This window comes from Nicotiana attenuata, chromosome 1 (assembly GCF_001879085.1).
Source record: "Nicotiana attenuata strain UT chromosome 1, NIATTr2, whole genome shotgun sequence".
NCBI lineage: Eukaryota > Viridiplantae > Streptophyta > Magnoliopsida > Solanales > Solanaceae > Nicotiana > Nicotiana attenuata.
In genome coordinates, this window is record NC_031989.1 from 6,928,239 (window position 1) to 6,952,513 (window position 24,275).

Genomic DNA, 24,275 nt, shown 5'->3' on the forward strand with positions numbered 1-24,275 from the left:
GGAGTGAATTTATAAATTAATAACGACGTTCTTGAAGTTGTACAAGTTCAGTCGCCGGTGAACGGAGAAACGAAACAACAAATACAACAAGTGCTCTCTTACTTGTAACGTCAGAAGACCAAAGTAAAATGGAGAATTCATTAGTAAAATAAGGAATTATGCAAGGACTTCATCACCAGCAGCAGCAATTAGCGGCGCTTCTCACCGTCGCTTTACCCAAAGAAGATCCTTCGAAATCGACTTCCACTTCAACAACTTCAGCTGCTGAAGATGACGAGTCTTCTCGTGTAGCCGCTATAACTTCTCTCCAACGCGCCATTCTTTACCCTCCAAACTCTCTCCTCATCACTCACTCTGCTTCTTTCCTTGCCCAAGGCTTCTCTCAGCTCCTCTCCGATAAGTATGCCTTTATCTCTCTCTCTTTTTCTGTGTTTTATTTACTCGTTCTTTTATATGCATGCCATGTGTTCGATGAATTTCCAATAAGAAACTTAATTTACTCTTTGCCATCTCTCTTAGCGCTATTTGAACAATACTGCCATTTGCTTATGAGGAATCATATTACACAATCATTTTTGACACAAGCTATCATATAGGTATTTTGATCACACACCATTAAATTGGCAGCCTACTTAACTTAATGTGATACGACATCAATTCTCTTAATAATTGCTACTATGAATTATGAAATCAGACTGTCTGATGAAGATTTTGCTTGGCATAAAAATTGCTGGTCAGGTCATATTCAGTGCGTCAGGCGGCAGCTACTGCTTATGGCGCTTTGTGTTCTGTACTGTGTTTAATCTCGATAGCTCCAAATGGAAGGCAGAGCCATGTCATTCTTGGCAGTTTAGTTGATCGGTTCATTGGTTGGGCATTGCCATTGCTCAGCACTATAGTAGATGGGACAACAGATCTTGCATTGGAGGGCTTGCGTGAATTTCTTAATGTTGGGGATGTTGCTGCAGTTGAGAGGTTTGCGTTGCCAATTCTCAAGGCTTGCCAAGAGCTTCTTGAGGACGAGAGAACCTCCTTGAGCTTACTGCGCAGGCTTCTCGCTGTTTTAACACTAATCTCCTTGAAGTTCTTTAGATGCTTTCAGCCCCATTTTGTTGATGTTGTTGATCTCCTTCTTGGGTGGGCGATGGTACCGGACCTTGCAGAATCTGATAGGCGCGTTATTGTGGATAGTTTCCTGCAGTTTCAGAAATATTGGGTGACTAATATGCAGTTCCCATTGGGATTGCTCTCGAAGTTTCTAGGTGATATGGACGTGCTGCTTCAGGATGGAAGTCCTGGTAGCTCCCAGCAATTCCAAAGATTACTTGCATTATTGTCTTGTTTTTCTACAGTGTTACAGTCCACAGCATCGGGTTTGCTGGAGATGAATATGCTTGAGCAGATAAGTGAACCTCTTTGTAAAATGGTTCCTATTCTATTAGAATGCATGTCTATGATGGGAAAAAAGTTTGGCTGGTCAAAATGGATTGAGGATTCGTGGAGATGCTTGACTTTGCTTGCTGAAATTTTGAGTGAACGGTTTGCAACATTTTACCCCATTGCCGTTGATATCTTGTTTCAGAGCTTGGAGATGGTAAGTAAAGACCAGTCTACGGGGATGAAGAAGCTTGATTCCTTTCAGGTTCATGGGGTTCTTAAAACCAATTTACAGTTGCTGTCCCTGCAAAAGCTTGGTCTTTCTCAATCATCTGTTCACAAGATATTACAATTCGGTGCGCCTATATCTCAGCTGCGTTTGCATCCCAACCACTTAGTGCCAGGAAGTTCGGCAGCTACTTATATTTTTTTGCTTCAACATGGAAACTTTGAGGTTGTTGAAAAATCAGTGATTGTGCTGCTTGACGAGCTGGATTTGTTAAGGTGCATGCTCAGACAAAAATCAGACCTGCAGAATCCGGCATATGATGTCACGGTTCCTAAATCTTACTCGAAATCCGAGCTATTTGCATTGATTAAGTTTGATTTGAGGGTCTTACTTAGTTGTGTTTCTTTAGGCACTGGAGCTAGCACGATTGGCCAAATGGAAATCGACACTCTGTATGTTAATAGGTCAGGAAAGTTAATATCGAGCATTATTGGCAATCTTAACCCTTTTGAGTCACCTGTCCGACGGCATGTAGAATTGCAAGTCACAATTCTTAAGACGTTAGAAAGACTAGCGACAATTGAATTTTTAAGCAAGTGTTCTCTAAGGAAACAAGCTACAGCCACAGTTTCACAGGAAATAACACCTGAGAAACTCAAAAAGGCTGAGAATGAGAGGAATGAACTTCCTGGGCTAGTCCTACAGTATCTGGAAATGTATGGTATCCTTCTTACAAGAGCTCTTCATGTCACTTCTCCTCTAGCAGTTAAAATAGAAGCACTGCAGTGGATACATGAATTCTGTGGAAAAGTTGTTGGCATATATGAGAATGAGAAGGTACTATATTTTCCATATGAAGTATTTGGATATGTGGATGTCGTCCAAGATTTGCTGTTCTCGGTTCTGGATGCGGCGTCAGATAGAGAACCGAAATTGAGATCTCTTGTTGCATTAGTCCTTCAGATGCTTCTACAAGCAAAGCTTATTCATCCTACACACTTTATAATTACTACTCAGGCGGTTCTTGAAAAACTTGGTGATCCAGATGAAGATATAAGAAGTGCATTTGTCAGGTTGCTTTCAAATGTGCTACCTATTACAGTGTATGCATGCGGTCTCCGTGATAATGGAGCGGCTACTACATGCTGGCCAGGTGTTCTTAGATTTAACAGTAGGTCGAACCTGCACTGGAAGCAACTTTTTGCACTTAAGCAACTGCCTCAGCAACTTCATTCACAGCAACTTGTTACCATACTTAGTTACATTGCACAGAGATGGAAAGTGCCTCTTTCTTCTTGGATCCAGAGGCTCATTTGTAGCTGCGGGCGCCCCAAAAATGTTGCCTTGATTCAGCCTGAGGAAACAGCTAATTGCAGCTCGAATGGGCTGTTGTGGGATACCAAAGTTGACGAAGATATTCTTGAGAGAATTTGCTCTGTTAACACCCTTGCTGGTGCATGGTGGGCAATACATGAAGCTACTAGATATTGTATTACCACTCGCCTTAGGACGAACCTAGGTGGTCCAACTCAAACGTTTGCAGCATTGGAGCGCATGCTTCTTGATGTCGCTCATGTCCTGCAGCTTGATGCTGATCAAAGTGATGGAAACTTAAATATTATTGGTTCTTCTTATGCTCACTTGTTACCTATGAGATTGTTGCTTGATTTTGTTGAGGCTCTTAAGAAAAATGTGTACAATGCATATGAAGGATCAACTGTTTTACCCAGTGCTTCTCGGCAAAGTTCCTTGTTCTTTCGGGCAAATAAGAAGGTTTGTGAGGAGTGGTTTTCTCGGATAAGTGAGCCTATGTTGAATGCAGGATTAGCCCTCCAGTGTCATGATGCTACGATTTATTATTGCGCATTGCGCTTGCAGGAGCTGAGGAGCCTAGTGACTTCAGCTATAAAAGACAAGTCTAGAGTGGAAGTGACTGAAAATATCCACAGTGTCAGAGCCAGATATGCTGCAGATATCTTGAGGGTTTTACGGCACATATGTTTGGCTTTCTGTAGAACTCATGAGCCAGAGGCATTAATTGGTATCCAGAATTGGGCTACAGTAGTTTTCTCTCCCTTGTTTACTGATGAAAACCAGAGTTTAGATGATAGTGGAATAATTGGACATTTTTCATGGATTACTGGTCTTGTATATCAAGCTGAAGGTCAGCATGAAAAAGCTGCGGCTCACTTTATTCATTTGTTACAGACTGAAAACTCACTCACTTCTATGTGTTCTGATGGTGTACAGTTTACCATTGCACGTATTATTGAGAGTTACTCGGCAGTTTCTGATTGGAAGGCCCTGGAATCCTGGCTATTGGAGTTGCAAATGCTTCGTGCTAAGCATGCTGGAAAAAGTTATTCTGGTGCTCTAACAACTGCTGGCAATGAAGTAAATTCCATTCAAGCCTTGGCACACTTTGATGAGGGTGAATTTCAGGCAGCATGGGCTTGTCTTGATTTGACCCCTAAAAGTAGCAGCGAACTCACTCTGGATCCCAAGTTGGCCTTGCAAAGGAGTGAACAAATGCTGTTGCAAGCTATGCTTCATCAAGTTGAGGGAAGAATGGAGAAGGTATCAGAGGAATTGCAGAAGGCCAAGGGGATGCTGATGGAACCATTGTCTGTCTTGCCTTTGGATGGACTTGTAGAGGCAGCATCACATGTCAATCAGTTATACTGCATCTCTGCATTTGAAGAATGTTACAAGCTCAATATAAGCCAAGACAAACATTTTCCATCGCTATTAAGCTCTCATATGCAAGCGATGAAGTCTCCGATTATCAAAGTTCGCCAAGATTGCAGTATATGGTTGAAGGTCCTACGAATATGTCAAACGGCTTACCCCACATCACCTATGACTCTCAAACTTTGCAGGAATTTGATGAGCTTAGCTCGTAAGCAAAAAAACTTCCGTTTGGCAAATCGTCTTGACAATTATCTCAAAGAACATCTTTCTAGTTGCCGTGATGGAAGTACCCGTGACAATATAATTCTTAGCTTGGAGTATGAGAGAGTACTGTTGATGCATGCTGAAGACAAATTTGAAGATGCTTTAACCAGTCTTTGGTCATATGTCCGTTCTTCCATGATTTCATCTTCATTTGCAGCGTCTGACGCCATTGATAGAGTTCTGAAGGCAAAGGCATGCCTGAAACTATCGAATTGGTTGCAAGAAGATTATTCATATTCAGGGATGAAAGACATAGTCCTCAAAATAAGATGTGATTTCAGCACCTTACCCGGCAGAGAGGAATCTAGCTTCATTCTTGATAATCTGGCTTCTAAGGAGAATGTGAACGCTACTATTGAGGAACTGGTGGGCACTACAACAAAGTTGTCGTCCCAACTCTGTCCCACTTTAGGGAAATCTTGGATTTCATATGCTTCTTGGTGTTATAATCAAGCTAGATCATCATTGCGTGCCCCTTGTGAAGCTACCCTTTTTTCTTGCTCCTTTTCTGCTGTTCTTGATTCTGAAATCCAACCAACAAGATTTAAGCTAACTGAGGAAGAAGTTCTGAAAGTGAAAGACATTATCTCAAAGCTTCTCCAGAGCAAATATTGTGGCAAAGTATTGCATGAAGATGGAGATTCTGATGTTTGCTGCTCTGAATCTTCTGAAAGCATGCAAAGTGATGGCACTGCTAGCTCTCTGTTGCAGGAGGTAGTAGATACTATCGAAGCTGAAGCTGGAGCCCCTGGAGTAGAAGATTATAATGGCGAATTCTTTCCCAATACATTGACATCTAAGTTGCAGCGATGTTTATTAAAAGCAAATGTTGTTCTAGAAGAAGCTAATGTCATATCCTTAGTTGGTGATTTGGTTAATATCTGGTGGTCTTTGCGGCGTAGAAGGGTCTCTCTCTTTGGCCATGCTGCTCAAGCTTTTGTGAATTTTCTTTCATATGCATCTTCCAGGTCTTTAGATAGGCAATTAACCGGCTGTAGTGAGGAGTCAAAATATAAGTCTGTGAACTATACACTTAGATCCACACTTTATGTGTTGCATATTCTTCTCAATTATGGGGTTGAGCTGAAAGACACACTTGAACCTGCACTTTCAGCAGTTCCTTTGCTACCATGGCAGGTATGTTCGATTTCTGCATAAGGTTCGGTTTTGATTGCTTTGTCATATTTTAATTATCTCTTCTTTTTGTAGGAGATAACACCTCAGCTGTTTGCTCGTCTAAGTTCCCACCCTGAACAAGTGGTTAGAAAACAATTGGAGACCTTACTAGTAAAGCTGGCTAAGCTATCTCCTAGGTCTATTGTTTATCCAACGCTAGTTGATGCAAACTCTTATGAAAGTGAACCTTCTGAGGAGCTTCAGCAAATACTAGCTTGTTTGGTAAATTCTTTCTTTACCATTATATCTGATTATTTGTCTTTATGATATAGAGAGAATTTCTCATGCAGTTATGTTTTTCAATTCAAGTATGGTCAAATAGCATGTGGTTAATTGTGGTTCTGTATTTGGGATTTCAGTCTGCTTTCTTATAGTAAGACTTCTGTAGCTTAAAGGAAAATGTTCAAAGGGCTTTTCCCAGCACTACGTCAGTCTTTGTTGTCATTTGGATACCAAATGGTAGAATTTGAACTCATTTTACCTTTTGGTCTTCCTGACAGTCTGTTACTTCTTCTGATAGATAATCTTTTAACCTGTTTAAGTGTCTCATTGGACCATGATATCTTTCTGTAATTCTTCTTTCCAACTTTCAAAAAGAATTTTCTTGGTAGGTTATGGTAGGAAGTCCTTCTATTTGTTAACTATTAGGATAAATCAATGCGTGTTTGAGTCCCCTTATAGTCGGTTTATTATGTCTTATTGCTCATATGTAGATCAGTTTTATACCTGAAATAAAAGCTAGGTGACCTATAACTTTCTGCAAAATGGCATCCTCCCCATAAATAAATACGGTGCTAGCTGCAGAGTGCTATTTTTTTGCCCCTTCTGTTTTTCTGTTGGTCTCCTACTTTAATCTCCATTTTGTTAAATTTCCCAAGTTTGTTAGGTTTATGCAGATACAATCATTCCAGATTTGGTTGTATTGACTCAATCTGTTTTGAGAACCAAAAAATAGTTAAATCTTTCTATGAATTGCAGAATGAGCTGTATCCTAAATTAGTTCAGGATGTCCAGTTGATGATAAAAGAACTTGAAAATGTAACAGTCCTCTGGGAGGAATTATGGCTCAGCACACTTCAAGATCTTCATGCAGGTAGCAGTTGCTCTTTCATTTAGTCATGAGCTGTTTTTGGTTCTGTTTTTACCTTTTTCTGAATATCAAAATTAAAGGGCTGGGTGCTCATATTTTTCTCGTCCTAAAGGTAAAAGAGAAGTCAAAGCTCACCTCATATGAAAAGCATCAGAAAACTGTGAGCATGAACACATGTTTTGACAATATTAAGAAGTTACTAGAATTATCTAAGAGAAAGAGAGTGATAATTCAAAAAGCATACTTTAAGTTACTTATACAGTGTACAGGTTGAAAAACTTGTGATGTTTAACTTCCTCAATGGACCTTTTCTTTTAGTTTATGATAAATCCAAAAATTAGCATTGTCCGCATTTCTTCATTATGAAATTAACAAACACTCGGTACTTAAATGTACCGCAGTACATGTTCCAAGTCAATAAGCATTCAATTGGGAAGGGAAGCAGTAAATTTAGTGCAAATTTCTTACCTCTTCTTGTTTGTTTGTTGATATATATTTTACCAGATGTAATGAGGCGCATAAATTTGCTCAAAGAGGAGGCTGCACGAATTGTAGAAAACCCGACTCTTAGCCATGGAGAGAAGAACAAGATAAATGCTGCAAAGTACTCAGCCATGATGGCTCCTATTGTTGTTGTCCTAGAGCGTCGTTTTGCTTCTACTTCTCGTAAACCTGAAACCCCTCATGAAATGTGGTTCCATGAGGTGTACAAGGAACAAATAAAATCTGCTATCGGAACTTTCAAAACCCCCCCTGCATCTGCTGCAGCTCTTGGGGATGTTTGGCGACCATTTGATAACATCGCTGCATCCTTGGCATCTTATCAAAGGAAATCCTCAGTATCACTAGGAGAAGTCGCACCACAACTGGCTCTTCTGTCATCATCTGATGCTCCAATGCCTGGTCTTGAGAAGCAGATTACAGTTTCTGAATCAGAAGGGGGACTTAATACTTCTTCCAGTGGAATTGTCACAATTGCTTCGTTCTGTGAACAGGTGGCTATTTTATCTACCAAGACAAAACCTAAAAAGATCGTTATAGTAGGCTCTGATGGGGAGAAGTACACATATCTGTTGAAAGGGCGTGAAGATCTGCGGCTTGATGCCAGAATAATGCAGCTGCTACAAGCAGTTAACAGTTCTCTGCAATTATCATCTGCAGTACAGAGTCGGTCTGTCTGTGTTCGCTTCTACTCTGTCACACCTATTAGTGGTCGAGCTGGTCTCATCCAGTGGGTGGATAATGTAGTAAGTATTTATAGTGTCTTTAAGGCATGGCAGAGTCGGGTCCAGCTGGCAGAACTTTCTGCGCTAGGTGCTAATGCAAAACAGACAGTTCCTCCACCTGTTCCTCGGCCAATGGACATGTTTTATGGTAAGATCATACCTGCACTTAAGGAGAAAGGCATAAGAAGAGTAATATCAAGAAGAGATTGGCCTCTTGAAGTTAAACGTAAGGTACTTTTGGATCTGATGAAGGAAGCCCCTAAGCAACTTCTATTCCAGGAACTTTGGTGCGCGAGTGAGGGATTCAAAGCATTCAGCTCGATATTAAAGAGGTAATGTTTTTTTTGCTATCTACCTGCAATAGTCCGCTGTAAATGCAATGCATCTGATAATGGATTTGACAGTTTTCTGTTGAAGATTTTCTGCAAAGGGAAGTGGTCTATGGTTGTCCTTGTGTTCAACTCAAGAAAGGGGTGTAGAATAATCTTGTTGTTCTTGTGAGAGTAATGTTTCATGACTATGCAATTTCCATGTGAGGCTGTCAATGGATCTTGGATCGGTGGCTTATCTATAATGATTGAAAATTATTTGCTTGCAGATATTCAGGTAGTGTAGCAGCCATGAGCATCGTTGGCCACATTCTAGGCCTTGGGGATCGTCATTTGGATAATATTCTTATGGATTTTTGCTCTGGGGATATCGTGCATATCGATTACAATGTCTGCTTTGATAAAGGGCAAAGATTAAAGATCCCAGAAATAGTGCCTTTCCGCCTGACCCAGACAATTGAAGCAGCTCTAGGGTTAACTGGCATAGAGGGTACATTCAGAGCTAATTGTGAAGCTGTTCTTGGTGTTCTAAAGAAGAACAAGGACATAATCTTGATGTTACTTGAGGTCTTTGTGTGGGATCCCCTAGTGGAATGGACACGTGGAGACTTCCATGATGATGCAGCAATTTTGGGGGAGGAAAGGAAGGGGATGGATCTTGCTGTCAGCTTGAGTCTATTTGCCTCCCGCATGCAAGAAATTCGTATTCCCCTGCAGGTACTATCAGCAATAACTGCATTTCTTATTGTTGCTGTAATCTTCTAACCAATGTTGAAAGAGATCCGTGGTGAATCCTTTGGGTCCTGGTGCTTCATCTTAGGCACAGCTCTGGACCGCTTCCCATAGTTCCTTTTCCACTATCTCCCTCTACTATTGCCCTTGTAACCTCTTCCTCCCAGTATACTGATTCCCCAATTCTGTTATCTCTACAAAGTTTCTCCTCCTATTTGTTGCCGCTAGTCGATGAAAAGCTTTCTGTTCACAGCCCCTTCTTTTAGCCCTTGCACTCTACGTTCTGTTCAACTAGTTTCTTGAGCCGTTGCCCTTTAATCTCTCCCTCCCTTGTTTTTTCTCCCTCCCTGAATTCCCTCTCCCCTTCCCATCTAATTCCACCAGCGCGTTCATCAGTTCCCTCATGATCCGTACCCTCCTTCAAAACTTCCTTGTTCGCGCCGTCAACTTCTTTGCTAGTTGAGATGATGGGTGGCATTGCGCTTGATAACTTGTCTTTTTTTTTTTTTTGGGGAGAGCCTAACTGTGTCTCCAACATTTGCGGCTCAACCACATATCCCGGAGTTAAGCGGTGTTGGAATACTCCTCATCCTGCTACAGTCCAACAAAATGGGCAAGTGATCCGAATTAGGCTTTGCAGGAGAATCTAGACCATGTGAACTTTGCACCTGTCATAAGGAAGATAAATGAGCAAGTTATCATTAATGAGGCCCGAGAACTCCTCAATTGCTCCGTGAAAGTTGTACTATCTTCCAGAAATCTTGTTGTGTCGATGTCTCTTCCTACCACCCAAGGAAAATACCACCTTACCATGAATATAGAGATTTCCTCCCCCTCTTAGGAGTTAGGACTCATCCCCCCCCCCCCTCCCCCAACACCCCACCCCATAGGCCAATGCACTCTCCCAAGCCCCCGATCCACATTACTCCGTTAGCTTCTAAACCAAGATGCTAATGTTAATACAACAACAACAAAACAACAACAAACCCAGTGGTTTTCCACAAGTGGGGTCTGGGGAGGGTAAGATGTAAGCAGCCCTTACCCCTAGCCCTGGAAGGGCAGAGAGGCTGTTTTGCTAATGTTAATACAAACTTCTAAATTTTGCTCCAAACAATTTTTTTTTGTAACTTTTTTTCCAAGTTAGCTCATTCTCAAAAAGATAAAAATCCCAAGTTAGCTGTGTTATTTCAAAGGAAGTGAGTATTTCATGTTACATGTTTTCTTTTTGCAATACATATTACAAATACACAAAGCTACGAAAAGAACTTTGAGATTTTCAATGAACTTTCATTAATTTGTGCATTCTATTGTTAGATTATTTAGCCAAAATATTGGTAAAAGACAAAAATAATAGTATTAAGGAAACCTCTTTAGGCAGTCAAAAGTTAAGGTTTGGTTGTGCTCATTTTTTATTCTTTTTTAGCCATATTCATTTTTTGTGCTTTAATTTAACCTAATGACAACATGTTTCCCCAATGTTGTCTTATTTTGAATCCAGGACTTGTAGCTACTTTCTTTTGCCGGTGTTAGAGTTGAATGGAAAGATTTAGTTCTCATCCAGGCAACTACCTATTTATGTCAATAACTAAGGTGCTGCATAGATAATTAATAGATAAAATATTCAAAGTTGAAAAATAAAAAGAGAGAAAATCAGATGATGAATGTTCTTCTGTTTGTTTTTCTCTCTTTTGAGGAATGGTAAGATTTTGTATTCGATGTAGCACTAAGAGATTACAGAAAATTCTGTACAATGTGATAGAGGCCATTTGTCTGTTTCTTTTTAATGGATGAGTAATGTCAAGAATCCAGATTTGAGAGAGCAATAATATTCCAGATAGAGAACCACTAGGAGAAATTAAAGAGTAAATATTTAATGAGGTAAAAATTTGTCAAAAGGAAAAAAGAAAACTTGAAGTTTTTATTTTCTTGCGAAACAGGTCATCAATGTTTTGGCGGAGGTCAGATAAGAAAAATGGAAACTGATTACATAAGAGTTTCATATTTTACATTTTTTAATCAAGAAACTGCCGGTATTTTAATTTGAGTGTTGCAGTTAGATTAAATGATTTAGTTTCTCTTCCATACAATAATCTATATTTCTTCTAAATTCGTGTTTTATGAAATAAGTAAACGAAAAATGATCAATTAACGAAGTATAAATTTAAGTGATGTGTGTTTTCTTTTTTTTTTTTTTAAATGGATAGGTAATGAAAATAATCAATATTTTTTTTTTGGTTGTAAAAATAATCAATATTGGAAAGACAGCAATACATATTCCAGGTAAAGAGATCAAAAGCAATAAAAGATTAATACAATGAATACTCGATGAGCTAAACATATTATCAAAGGAAAAGAAAAAGCTTCACCTTTTTGTACTCTTTTTCTTGCTATAGAGATTTTGGATGATTTTTGTGAATCTGTTAAATTATTCAATTTGTTAGATCGGAATTTTGGAATTTAATCACATAAGAATTCCATGTGTTACCCTGTATCTTGGATATTTTATTTTTAAAATACGTCAATGTTTATGTCTTAATATTATGCAGAACGCCCAAAATGTAGAACAATTTTGATATACATAATGTAGATTTAACTGCAGTATCATTTTTTGCCTTCTCATTATAACAGTAATAGTAAGGCAAATTGTAAATAGATGCAAGATCTTGCATTCAGAGTGTTACTTGAACTGTTCGTTAAATGAATGATTTTTCTTCTGTTTTCTTTATCTAGGAGCATCATGATCTTCTACTGTCTACCTTACCAGCTGTTGAATCTGGTCTTGAGGTATGCAGTCAGCTTCCCTCGGCAGGTGATGACATTTAGTTCCTAGTTAAAATGAACTCAGTTTAATGATTTTATACTGATGTGCAGAGATTTATAAACATCATGAATCAGTACGAAGTTATCGCTGCTCTTTACCGTCATGCTGACCAAGAGAGATCTAACCTTGTTCAAAATGAGACATCTGCGAAGTCACTTGTTGCTGAAGCTACTTCTGCTTCAGAGAACATCCGGGCTTCTCTTGAAAGGCAGGCTCGAGAATTGGCACAAGCTCAAGCTGTGGTAATGGAGAAAGCTCAAGAAGCAACAACTTGGATTGAACAGCATGGGAGGACCCTTGATGCTCTAAGAAGCAGTTCCATCCCAGATATCAGCGCATGCATAAAGCTGACTGGTAAAGAAGAATCTCTATCTCTTGTATCTGCTGTTCTAGTGGCCAGGGTTCCTTTGACCGTTGTGCCTGAACCAACTCAAGCTCAGTGCAATGATATAGATAGAGAAGTTTCTCACTTAGTAGCTGAGCTGGATCATGGACTTTCTTCAGCAATATCAACTATCCAATCGTATTCTTTGGCTTTGCAACGGATCTTGCCAATCAACTACCACACCTCTAGTCCGATCCATGGTTGGGCTCAAGTTCTTCAGCTTGCTATGAATACGCTGTCTTCTGACATTCTATCGCTCAGCCGAAGACAGGCTGCGGAACTTATTGGAAAGGCACATGCTGATGGTATGGATTCTTTTAAGAATAGATATGATGATCTTTGCCTGAAAGTGGGTCAGTACGCAGCAGAAATAGAGAGAATGGAAGAGGAGTGTGCAGAGCTCGTTCACTCAATTGGGCCTGAGAGTGAATTAAGAGCTAAAAATAGTCTGCTATCTGCTTTCATGAACTACATGGAGTCTGCTGGTCTTGAGAGGAAGGAGGATGCTGGTCAGTCAGGATCTTCAGTTCCCGGAGGCTCACAGGATAGTGGTTGGCACGGAAACTTTCAAGAGACCAAGGAAAAAGTTCTATCAGTTTTAAAAGCAGCTTCTAGTTCTCTATATGATGATGTTAAGCACAAAATACTCGAAAAGTTGAGTCATTTCACTAGGAGAAGACACACAGACATAATGTTGTGCTCTGATCTTGGAACCTTTTTCTCTGAGTTTGAGGAGCAAGTGGAAAAATGCATGCTTGTAGCAAAGTTTCTGAATGAACTTATGCAGCATGTCAACATGGATTATAGGAGTATTGACACTTCTGAATCTTTATCTGATAGTAATTGGACTTCAAATTTCAAAGCCAGTCTGTTTTCTTGTAAAAACTTGGTGGGCCAAATGGTTGAAGTTGTCCTTCCAGAGGTCATCAGATCAGTAATTTTGTTCAATACAGAAGTAATGGATGTGTTTGCATCACTCTCGCAAATCAGGAGATCTATAGATACAGCATTAGAGCAGCTTATTGAGGTGGAAATGGAGAGAGCTTCTTTGGCTGAGCTTGAACAGAATTACTTTGTTAAAGTTGGTCTCATCACTGAGCAGCAGTTGGCTCTTGAAGAAGCTGCTGTTAAGGGTAGAGACCACTTATCTTGGGAAGAGGCCGAGGAATTAGCCTCTCAAGAAGAAGCATGTAGAGCACAACTTGACAAGCTCCACCAAAGTTGGAACCAGAAGGACGTGCGAACTTCATCTCTTATACAGAAAGAAGCGACCATTAGAAGTTCTCTGGTTTCTTTAGAACAGAATCTGCAATCTATGATCACTCATGAACATGATAAGGAACTACATCTTTTCAGAAGCAGAGCTCTTCTGGCTGCACTAATGCAACCCTTCTCTGAGTTGGAGGCAGTTGATCGAGAATTGTCATTGCTTGGGGCACCTGTTGAATATGGTTCAACTGGGATTTCTCACCTAAAGAATTTATTTAATTCAGGATGCCCGCTATCTGAATATATTTGGAAATTTCCTGCCATATGGAGCAATCATGCATTTTTTGTGTGGAAGGTTTATATAGTGGACTCTTTTCTTGATTCCTGCACACAAAATATAGCTTCACAAGCTGATCAAAGTTTGGGATTTGATCAGCTTGTAAATATAGTGAAGAAAAAACTTGAAGTCCAGCTTCAAGAAAACGTTGAGCAGTACTTGAAAGAGAAAGTTGCACCTGTTTTAATAACAAGTTTAGAGAAAGAAAGTGAATTTTTGAAGCAAGAGACAGAGTCAAAAGAAGATCTTACTTGTGATCAAGGGAATAGTAACTTTGCAGCTGTAAGAGATGTGCGAGTCATGCTTGAGGAGTACTGCAATGCGCATGAAACTGTCAGAGCAGCAAAATCAGCTGCTTCCCTCATGAAGAGGCAGGTGAGTGAGTTGAAGGAGGCTTTTCTTAAGACCAGCCTCGAAATTGTTCAGATTGAATGGATGCATGATAGAAATGCTAGTCTGTTGCAAAGAAGAAGGCTGATATCTCATAAGTATCTTTCAAGTGATGCCAGATTTCTTCCAGTTCTTCTAAACATCAGCAGACCTCAATTGCTTGAGAATTTTCAATCTTCCATTGCAAAAATAGCTAGATCGCTGGAAGGCCTGCAAGCCTGCGAGAGAACTTCTGTCACAGCAGAAGGGCAACTTGAGAGAGCTATGAGCTGGGCTTGTGGAGGTGCAAGTTCAACTTCTGCTGGAAGTACTGTGGCAAGGAATCCAGGAATACCTCAGGAATTCCATGATCATCTAATGGGGCGCCAACAGTTATTATGTGAAGCTCGAGAAAAGGCATCAGATGTGATGAAACTTTGCATCTCAGTATTGGAGTTTGAATTATCGAGAGATGGCTTTTTCCAGACTTCAGAAGAATTTTATCCATCGAGGAGCATTGCAGATGGCAGGACCTGGCAGCAAGCTTACGTAAATGCTCTGACAAACTTGGACGTTACTTTTCATTCCTTTACTCGTAAGTCTCAAATCTATATGTTTTCTGTTCTAAAAATGAAAAAGGTGCATTGCTAGTGGTATTGCATGCTTCTCATTGGCAAATATCATCTTTTTGTATTTTATGCATCAGGTACTGAACAAGAATGGAAACTTGCACAGAGCAACATGGAGGCTGCTTCAAGTGGTTTATTCTCTGCAACTAACGAACTCTGTGTTGCGTCTGTTAAAGCTAAGTCAGCATCAGGTAACATGATTTTATGATACTGATTTTGAGTGCTATCTAAAATATTAAGCTGTCAAAATGGGGATAGATCTAGCTCTTTTACTTGATTGTCTACTTTTTACCTTATGTGCTGCTGGGGTTCTTTCATTAGTTGGACCAAGCATGTGGAACTATAGTGACAATTGGTCAATGTGAAATTGAAACTTTTCTCTGTTCTAAACAAGAGAGGTGGAGTTTCGGTCTACCATAAGATGAACTAGTCGTTGCGTGATTTTATATACTAAATTCCACTATATATATATATATATATACATATATATATATATGTTCAACTAAACCACTCGATCTCTTCATGTTTTTAAAAATAAAAAAATATAAGTAGCTTGTTAAAAAGGAGAAATTGCCTAGCACCAAGCTGGTGCTAAATCTCACAAGTGTCAGGAGACCTTCCAAACAAAACAAAAAGAAAGGAGTTCTGCATTGTCAAACCTATGCTTGCAGGGAATCAATAAAATCTGACATACAGTCTTCGTTCCTTACATCGTGAAGATTACACCAAAAAGCAAAAAGACCTAAACAATTGGATTTAAGCTGCTGTACACTAAATGACTTTCCTTCAAAACATTTCCCATTTCTTTCTTTCCATATACTCCCGCATATGCAAGCAGGGATGGTGCCCAAATCTTCTTAAGTTGTTTGCTGATGCCTCTGGAGTTCCAACAAAACAATAGTTCTTTGATAGTAAGTGGCATCACATTGGTAATCTTGAAAAGATCAAAAAAGAGAGATCACAACAAAACAATAGTTCTTTGCATTGCCCAATTTCATCATCTTTTAACCTATAACATGGAAGGCAAGCATTACTAGTCTGTAGTCATGTGATTTTCAGTTATCAGCCAATAACTAGATATAAATACCATCCTTCTTGTTGCCGCATGGTTTAGGATTCTATTGGATTTTACCTTTAGCAAGTATGGAATGTGTGAGTTAGTCCATGTTGAAGATGGACTCTAGGAAAAATTGACTTATAGTGCTGAATGTAGAAAATGTGGAAGCACATGGTTCTCTTTTATGACTTGGTTAACTAGTGTGATGATGCATAGGTTCTTTAGTATTTTATTTTTTAATGAATAACTGGAGCAAGGATGTTTTTAAATTTGTCTTTCCCCTATTTTCTCAATGTTGTTGACTTTTCTCTTCCCAAGGTGATCTGCAAAGCACTCTGCTTGCGATGAGGGATTGTTCCTATGAATTAAGTGTGGCACTATCTGCATTTGGGGCCATTACAAGGGGGCGTACTGCTTTGACATCTGAGTGTGGTTCGATGCTCGAAGAGGTAGGATGCTCACAGCTAATTAACGTTCTTATGTAGATTCATGTATGTCAGTGCTTTTAATCAAGTTGTTCCCGAATTGGCTTGGTTCAGCTACATGAATATTTGATTCCATCTGCTAAGCCTATTCTCCTAAGCTACATGCATCCTTAATTCCATCTGTGTAGCTTATTCTCATAATTCAGCAGCAAGAGGTAGATTTGAATCCACCAAGAAAATGAATAGGTAGAAATACCATAGACCAAGGGCTGGATCTCTATGGGAAGTTTCAGTAAGTAATTCTAGAAATATGAAGATTAAAATCTGTAAAAGCACAGAATAATTTCAGATAAGTTTAAACTAAGCTAGGTGTCTCACCTTTTACAACATTGAACATGGCTTTTGCAGAATTTCTCCTTCAAAATGTATTTCTGGTCAAGTAATAAGATTCCTAGATTCCTTTACCTTGCCATAATGTTGTTATTTTGTTATAGAGTCCTAGATGTCACTCTTGATGTGAATCATGGTCAAGCTTTCTCTAGGTTGACCTTTGACCTTGACTCTCATTGATTTCTTGAAGTGTTATTGAGCACATTTATAAATTATATATCTTGGGCAAGTGTGTATAAAGGAGGCATTTTATATTAGAAGTTTCACCTTAAGTGTTGTACTCATTATTCATCAACAAAGGTTTAACGAGTTTTTGTGACTGCAATATCCAGATAAAAACACATAACGAAAATGAGTTATTTTTTTTACTTGTTGATATTTTTTCCTTTTCCAAAGGTTCTGGCGGTAACAGAAGGTGTGCATGATGTTCACAGTATAGCAAAAGAGGCAACTGCTTTGCACTCGTCTCTCATGGAAGATCTATCGAAGGTTTCATTTTTCTTATTTTCCTATACTCTCATTTTTCGCTTCCTGTCTTTTATCTTAATTGGGTGAGGTGGAGAGGTGGGAGCAGGAGGCAGTTGTAGCAGCAGAGGCAGATTGTAGTTACACTGTTTTGTTTTATAATTTGTCCTTATTCCGAGCAAGCACATTCTGATACTGCATCTTCTAACTGTGTTAGATGTCATTTATACTTTGTGGTCTGTCACATAGAAAAAAGTGAGGCAAAATAAAATTGTAAAGCGACAGAGCAATAGAAATGGATGATGTTTCCTTTATCTGTTCCTTTCCCTATTCATATTATTTTTTCCTTCTTAATTTACTCGTCTTTTCCTACAGTTTCAGTCCATAACTCTATATAATGGGGAAGTGGCAATGTAATCTAACACTCATTACCATAAAAAAGATTATTTTCTTATTGGGGCAGTGGTGAGTCTAAGCAGGTGGTGATACTATAGAGATGATTTCAGGGTCTCATTCGAGTGGCAAATTTTTCCAAGCTTCCTTCTCATTATACCACTTATTTTATTTTCTTGATGGACAGGCAAATGGCATCCTACTTCCACTTGAATCTTTATTATGCAAGGATGTTGCTACCATGACTGAAGCTATGACAAAGGAAAGAGAGGCAACTAAGGAAATATCTCCTGTTCATGGACAAGCTATATTCCAGTCTTATCATGTTAAAGTTGAAAAAACTTATGAAGTTTTTAAGCCCTTGGTTCAATCTCTCACAATCTCTGTCGAGGGACTTTATTCGATGTTGACCAGGCTAGCCCAATCCGCAAGTCTGCATGCAGGAAATCTTCATAAGGTTGTAAAGAGAATAAACACGCATTTCGCAGATGCTCTTTCTAAGATTCTAATAAGTTGTTATTTGATTTAGGCACTTGAGGGGTTAGGAGAAAGCCAGGAAGCAAGGTCAGAGGATTTCAATTCCTATAGGCCAGATGTTGCTGAACAATATGATGGCAAGAATGAAATCTTCTCCCAATCAGACAGAAAAAGCAGCGCGGATTTTCTTGATGTTAGTGGACTGTCTTTGCAAGATAAGGGATGGATATCTCCCCCTGATAGTATGACCAGTGGCAGCTCAGAGTCTGCAGCTACATCATCTCAAGTTAGTCTTGCCAATAGTTCCAATGGCCCAGACTTGACCGATCCAATTACTCCACATTGTTTTGATGATACAGAAAGAAGAGAATACTCGCATAATTTTTCCTCAGTTGGAAGTGCACTTCCAGGATTGCCACAGCCGGAATCTGAAAAGACACAGGTTTGTGTCTTTAGTTGCACGATGCAACAGTCTGAATTCTACCAATTATTGACACACTAATTGTTTGGATCAGGAGACATTTGAGATGAAACTTTTGCTTGGAAATGAAGAACCTCTGTCAAGCAAAGACAAGGTTGAGGAGGCTGCTCATGAAACTTCACTTATCAATATAGAGGCTGCAAGCAGAACAACCAGAGGTGAGTATTTATCAACAGTTTCTGTCCAATTCTTACTGAATGTTCATAATGTCTAAACTTGACCTTTTAGGTTCATGTGGTTAAATTTCCTGACAGTTAAAAACTCAAGACTTCTGTGGCATAGTCAAACAACACCATTGTCCTGTCATGATGAAATAGGTTTACAACATTTTGTCTAGTTCCAACAGCTGATTGCAATTTCTTGATTATCCATTTACCTCTTTTAGAGGGCTCTACATGTTAGTTCAAGGTTTTCACCTTTGGACTAGTAGTAGCAAGAACTTAAGAAGACTGGAAGTTCCTCTTTTCCTTTTAAGCTGGCGAATTATTCGCTTCCCAGACATGCCTTTCCATTAATTCTCTCTATTTGGGTCTTAAAAGTTGTAGCTGCCTGAGTTGAAATTCTGGGGCATGATTTTCCTGTGGGAGGTGGTTATAAGTTGAGGAATAACTTTTGAATTGGTGAGTAGGTCTGAGGAAAATGAATTTTTTTCAACAGATTCTGTTATAAAGCATTTTGCTGTAGGAAGTGATTGTGGAAAATTTCTTACAATGGAATTTCTAAAAGATTTTAGCACAGCCTACCAAAGCTATCCCTTACACCTTTGTCTTTTGGGAGGTTAAAATTATATCAGTGATACCCTTTTTCCTTGTTTTTGTATCACTGGGGGCCTTAGTAGCAGTGACTTCCTGTTCTTACAGGGTTCTAGTATGAAACTTTCTACTGATTCTAATTTTGTGGTTTTGCACTGTTCACACTTAAAGAATGCTGGCCAGGCTGTGTGCAACGGTGCTTCCTCAGTAAGGAGGAGGAGTATTGGGGGTTAATATGGGTATTCTTTGTTTTGTGTTATGGCAATTGAGAGAATTTATTGATCGTTGAGAGAGGGGCTTGAGTTACACTTGTTCACTTTTTTCTTCCAATAATTGCTGTTAAGCCTGCCTCAAACAGATTATTTTAGGTCTTGCTTGCATGTAATTGTGGCAAAATGGTTAAAAGAAAACAATTATCCACCCATATTATCCATTAAAAAATAGGTTAGAAACTGAACTTTTTAAAAACGGGTCAAATGAAAATAAGAACTATATTATCCACTTAGAAAATGGATAAACAATGGATAATGAATGGATAACTAATGGGTTTAACTTTTACATTTGTAAAGCCTCAAACTGAGGGTTCCTCAAGTTTGGGAGACTAGGAATTCTCCCAAAAGTGATCATATTCAAGGAGTCATGGATAATATGGATATCCATATTATCCGCCGGTTAACCTGTTTTATATCCGTATTAAATATGGGTCGGATAATTTATCCGTTTTTGCATTACCAGTTTTTGACCCGCCCATATCTGACCCAACAGTTTGCCACCCCTACTTGCATGTTCCAAAATTTTCCTTAAGTGAATGGATGAGGTTGGGATAGACCCTTCGTTGCATTAACTTTTGAGCTGGTCAAAAGGGGCAAAGTGATAAAAAACTAAATAACTTGTCCATCAAGATGGCCCAGATATTAGAATTTTCTTATAGACCTTCAAAGAGAAACTAATACGGAAGTATGTGAAGTTACCTTCTATTGGTCTTTTCTGACGGCAGAGTTCTAAATGTAGAATGTTCAAGCATATTTCCGTTCAAATTTTTGTATTGCTTCTTGGTTGATCCATGCTTTCCTGTACGCCTTGATTTGGAAAGCCAAATACCTAAGCGAATTAAGGCTTCATTTGTTTGCACTTAATGGAGGTCTGAATCTTAATAATTCAGATCTCAGACATTAAGTGCGTTTGTTGTTAAAGTCTGAATCTTAATTATTCAGATCTTAATCATTAAGTATGTGTGTTTTTTTTTTACTTCAATACCACTTAATGGGTCTGAATAGGTCTGTATGATTAAGATCTATAACAGAGACTTAATTTCATTAAGATGCTATCGCATATTCATTATTAATTCCCGCCACCGCCTACCATTATCAACTACCACCATGCCACCACCACCACCATACTCAACCACCACCTCCACCACCACCACGCCACCATCATCCTCAATCACAACCTCCATTATCGACCATCACCACCTACTATCCCTACCACTCCGACCACCATCATTCTCACCCACAATCAACACTCATCCGCCTCAACTACCACAACCGAATACCTCATCACCATCAACTACCACAGCCGGCACTGGCCATCATTATAACCTACCACCACCCACCCACCACCTTCCTCAATCACAACTACTACCACCCTCCGACATTATTAACTATCACCACCCACCACCACCATCCTCAATCATAATCGCCACCACTACCAATCACTACTAGCTACTAGCATGAACCACCATCATCAATCAAAACTACCACCAACCACCGCCTCTAGTCGGCATTCACCCGTTAGCCATCACCATCAACAACTATCATATTTTAAAAAACTATATTTTATTGATAGAATATTAGATTAGTTAGTATTTCATTTGAATTTTATGTTTATTAATTTTCAAATAAAGATAAATTTTATACATTCAGATGTTAAAAATCAAACAGTCTTAATTATTTCTATTCAGATCTTAATACACATCTGGGAAACACCCCCAAAGCTTCGCGTTCGCATAGAAGGAGATTTCCTTCAGCTTGACCAAACCCTTCGCGTTCGCGAGAGTCCTTCCGCGAACGCGAAGAAGAAAATATCAGAACACCAGAAACTGAAAAACCTGCAACTTTTATGAGTTCAAAAACCTTCCGAAACACATCCGAAACTCACCCGAGCCCTCGGGGCTCCAAACCAAACATACGTACTAACTCAAAAACATCATAGGAACTTATCCGTGCGATCAAATCGCCAAAATAACCTCTTAAACAACGAATTTAGCATAGAAATCTAAGAAAAATCTCAAAACTTTCAAAGTAGGAATTTTTACAACTACGGGTCCGAATCACCTCAAACGACTTTCGTTTCTTACCAAATTTCACAGATTCATCTTATTTCACATATATGACCTGTACCGGGCTCCGGAACCAGAATACGGGCCCGATACCATCAAATTCTAAATGCATTTCATTTCCAAAACTCATAGAAATTTCCAGAAAATAATTTTCTTTAAAAATTCATTTCTCGGGCTTGGAACCTCAGAATTCGATTCCGGGCATACGCCCAAGTCCCATATTTTTCCACGGACCCTCCGGGACCGTCAAATCACGGGTCCGGATTTATTCAGATGTGTATGCAGATTCAGATGTGTATTCAGATTCAAACGTCTTAATCTTAAAAAAAAAAAACAAATGAGGCCTAACTCTCCTCCTACATAGGGATTGCGGAGCTCATCTTGCTGAATTCTACTTAAATATTTAATAGAGGACAGCTAACCCAGAGGACTTCTGGAAATTAATAAAATTGTTTTTGTCATCTTGAACAACAAAAGGAAGTGTCAGAAAACTTCTGTTGTTAGGTACTTAATGGTAAGGTTCGTCGCCGCCTTAACCGTATCAAAATACCGAAGGGCTGTCCAACTGGGTGCTAAATCAGTCTTAGTAATTGGGGTGCGGCCCTTCCCCGGACCTTGCGTGAATGGGGGATGCCTTGTGCACCGGGCTGCCTTTTTAAGTTGCTTGTATTCTCTGGCTCTTTGGTTTTCAATGTGCTTTTGACTATTCAATAGCATTTCATGAATGGTTACACTGCTTATAAATTTTACATATATATATTGTTTTTGTTCTCCTAGGTAAAAATGCATATGCATTGTCAATTTTAAGGAGAGTGGAGATGAAGTTAGATGGTCGAGATGTAGCTGATAACAGGTATATCCTTCCCATGAAAATTTTAGATAAGTATCTTGTATTAAATGTGAATGATCATGTGTGCTTTTATTTCTACTCAGGGAAATCAGCGTTGCAGAACAAGTGGATTATCTGCTCAAACAAGCAACAAGTGTAGATAATCTTTGCAACATGTATGAGGGTTGGACACCTTGGATTTGAGCTGTTGAACACTATTCCTTTTCCTACGCCTGAACTCCTTTCATGATATTCTGTGATAACATTGAAGAAGCTCTGAGGTAAACTGGAGCTTAGTCTCCTTAGCCACAAGAGCCATGTTGGAACTTTGGCTTCCTCATTTCAAGAGACGTGGCAATTGACAAGCAATTATAGGTGAGAAATATTCTAGAAATCTTCTCTAATGCTCTTTCTAGGCATAACTAGATAATCTTGTTTATACATCCTGGATCTCCTTGTAACTGGGAGGATTGGTAGTTTTCTGATGCAGTCTATGCAAGCGAATTTGAGGATCCAACTTGAAGGCTGTAGGTAGGATACTCTCATCTGCAACTGCTACCTGTTCTTCCTTTATGAGCCTTTTGAGAAACTGCTGCATGTTCCTTACTTGAATCTGCATATGCAAATACTGGAACTTCAGATCTAACTTTTACAGCACTTTGTTCATGGTTCAAGCACAGCTGAAAGACAATTTAATGTGCTCCAAAGGGTAGCAGTCTCCCTCCATGTCCACTACCTGGCAATAACAACTTCCAATAATCATTTGGTACGATGAAAATCTGGAAGTCAAGCTGTGGATGCTCTGAAGGATTCCTTGGCATACAGCAATGATTACAGTCGAACTGTGTGGAATGACCTTTCAGCATTTTAGGTATTGGCTTCATTTCAGATGTAGTTATGCATTAATACGTATGCCACACTCTTCAAATTTATTTTATTAGATTTTACTATTTTCCAATTGTTTGTGTCAAGTTTTTGTGCTAAGCCTGCCTCTTTTGTATTTGTTTGGTAGGTCTCAGTCTATTGGTTGCTTCATATTTGATGCTGACGAAGCAATGCGCACTTCCAACAGCTGCTTATAGACTTGATGAAGGTTGGCTAATGTCATTTATATGTCATCCAAAACATGACTTTTGCCTCAGGCAGTGAGGAACGCAAAGTGGGTACCTTATTAGCTCCTGGTATTGCTCAAGTTGGGGTCTGGTCTTACCACGGAGCACTTGTATCCTGTAAATGTCTGTAATGACTGCAAATGTCTCATAAGTAAAAGGGATGTTCCTACACTGGAGCAAGTGGCTGGAGCAGACCTGATCTTTGCCTGCCACCACCGTCCACTCTCACAACCATACTGTCATCGGTTACTGGATGCTCACAGGGACAATAGAAAAGGAAAAGATTTTTTAGCTTAAGGTAGGAGAGGAACGAATGCCCTTTTTCAAGTCTCTCGGACTCGTGTCTAGTGGATACAGTTGCTTTTGGGCAAGGCATACTGGCAATCCAGAGGAATAGAATGAAGGCAGCAGCTTGGAAGTTGATTGGTATAAACCATGTTCATTGTCATCAGCTTCTCCTAGCTTGTCGAAGTGTATGCCATTGTTTATCAATAAAGTGAGTGAAATGCCAATTGGCCCATTCAACTATTGTAAAATGAAAATATGTCAATAGATTACGTCAAAGGTTGAAATATAAGATCTTGTGTTTGACTGACAAATTAGAGTTTAGTGATATGGAATCTACCTCAAACGTTGAAATATAAGATCCTGTGGTAAATAGGCTTATTATTATGGCATAAATTTGTTTAATA

The 24,275-nt window shown here is 39.2% G+C and overlaps 1 protein-coding gene across 7 annotated transcripts; it reads left to right on the forward strand.

Annotated features, from left to right (window-relative positions):
* On the forward strand, window positions 12–24,275 carry LOC109231379 (serine/threonine-protein kinase SMG1-like). 7 transcript variants are annotated; one of them, XM_019397159.1, is made up of 19 exons: window positions 12–400; window positions 739–5,698; window positions 5,771–5,959; window positions 6,716–6,830; window positions 7,332–8,385; window positions 8,652–9,099; window positions 11,845–11,898; window positions 11,986–14,830; window positions 14,942–15,055; window positions 16,240–16,370; window positions 17,133–17,225; window positions 17,782–18,051; window positions 18,124–18,513; window positions 18,587–18,710; window positions 22,420–22,495; window positions 22,576–22,846; window positions 22,949–23,002; window positions 23,127–23,342; window positions 23,484–24,275. In XM_019397159.1, exons 1-16 carry the CDS (start codon window positions 159–161, stop codon window positions 22,673–22,675), a joined length of 11,205 nt encoding a protein of 3,734 aa, XP_019252704.1. In that variant the 5' UTR covers window positions 12–158; the 3' UTR covers window positions 22,676–22,846; window positions 22,949–23,002; window positions 23,127–23,342; window positions 23,484–24,275. The 7 variants fall into 7 exon arrangements, with proteins under 7 accessions (XP_019252704.1, XP_019252611.1, XP_019252661.1 ...); XM_019397066.1 differs by having other exon boundaries at window positions 23,147–23,342; XM_019397116.1 differs by having other exon boundaries at window positions 23,152–23,342.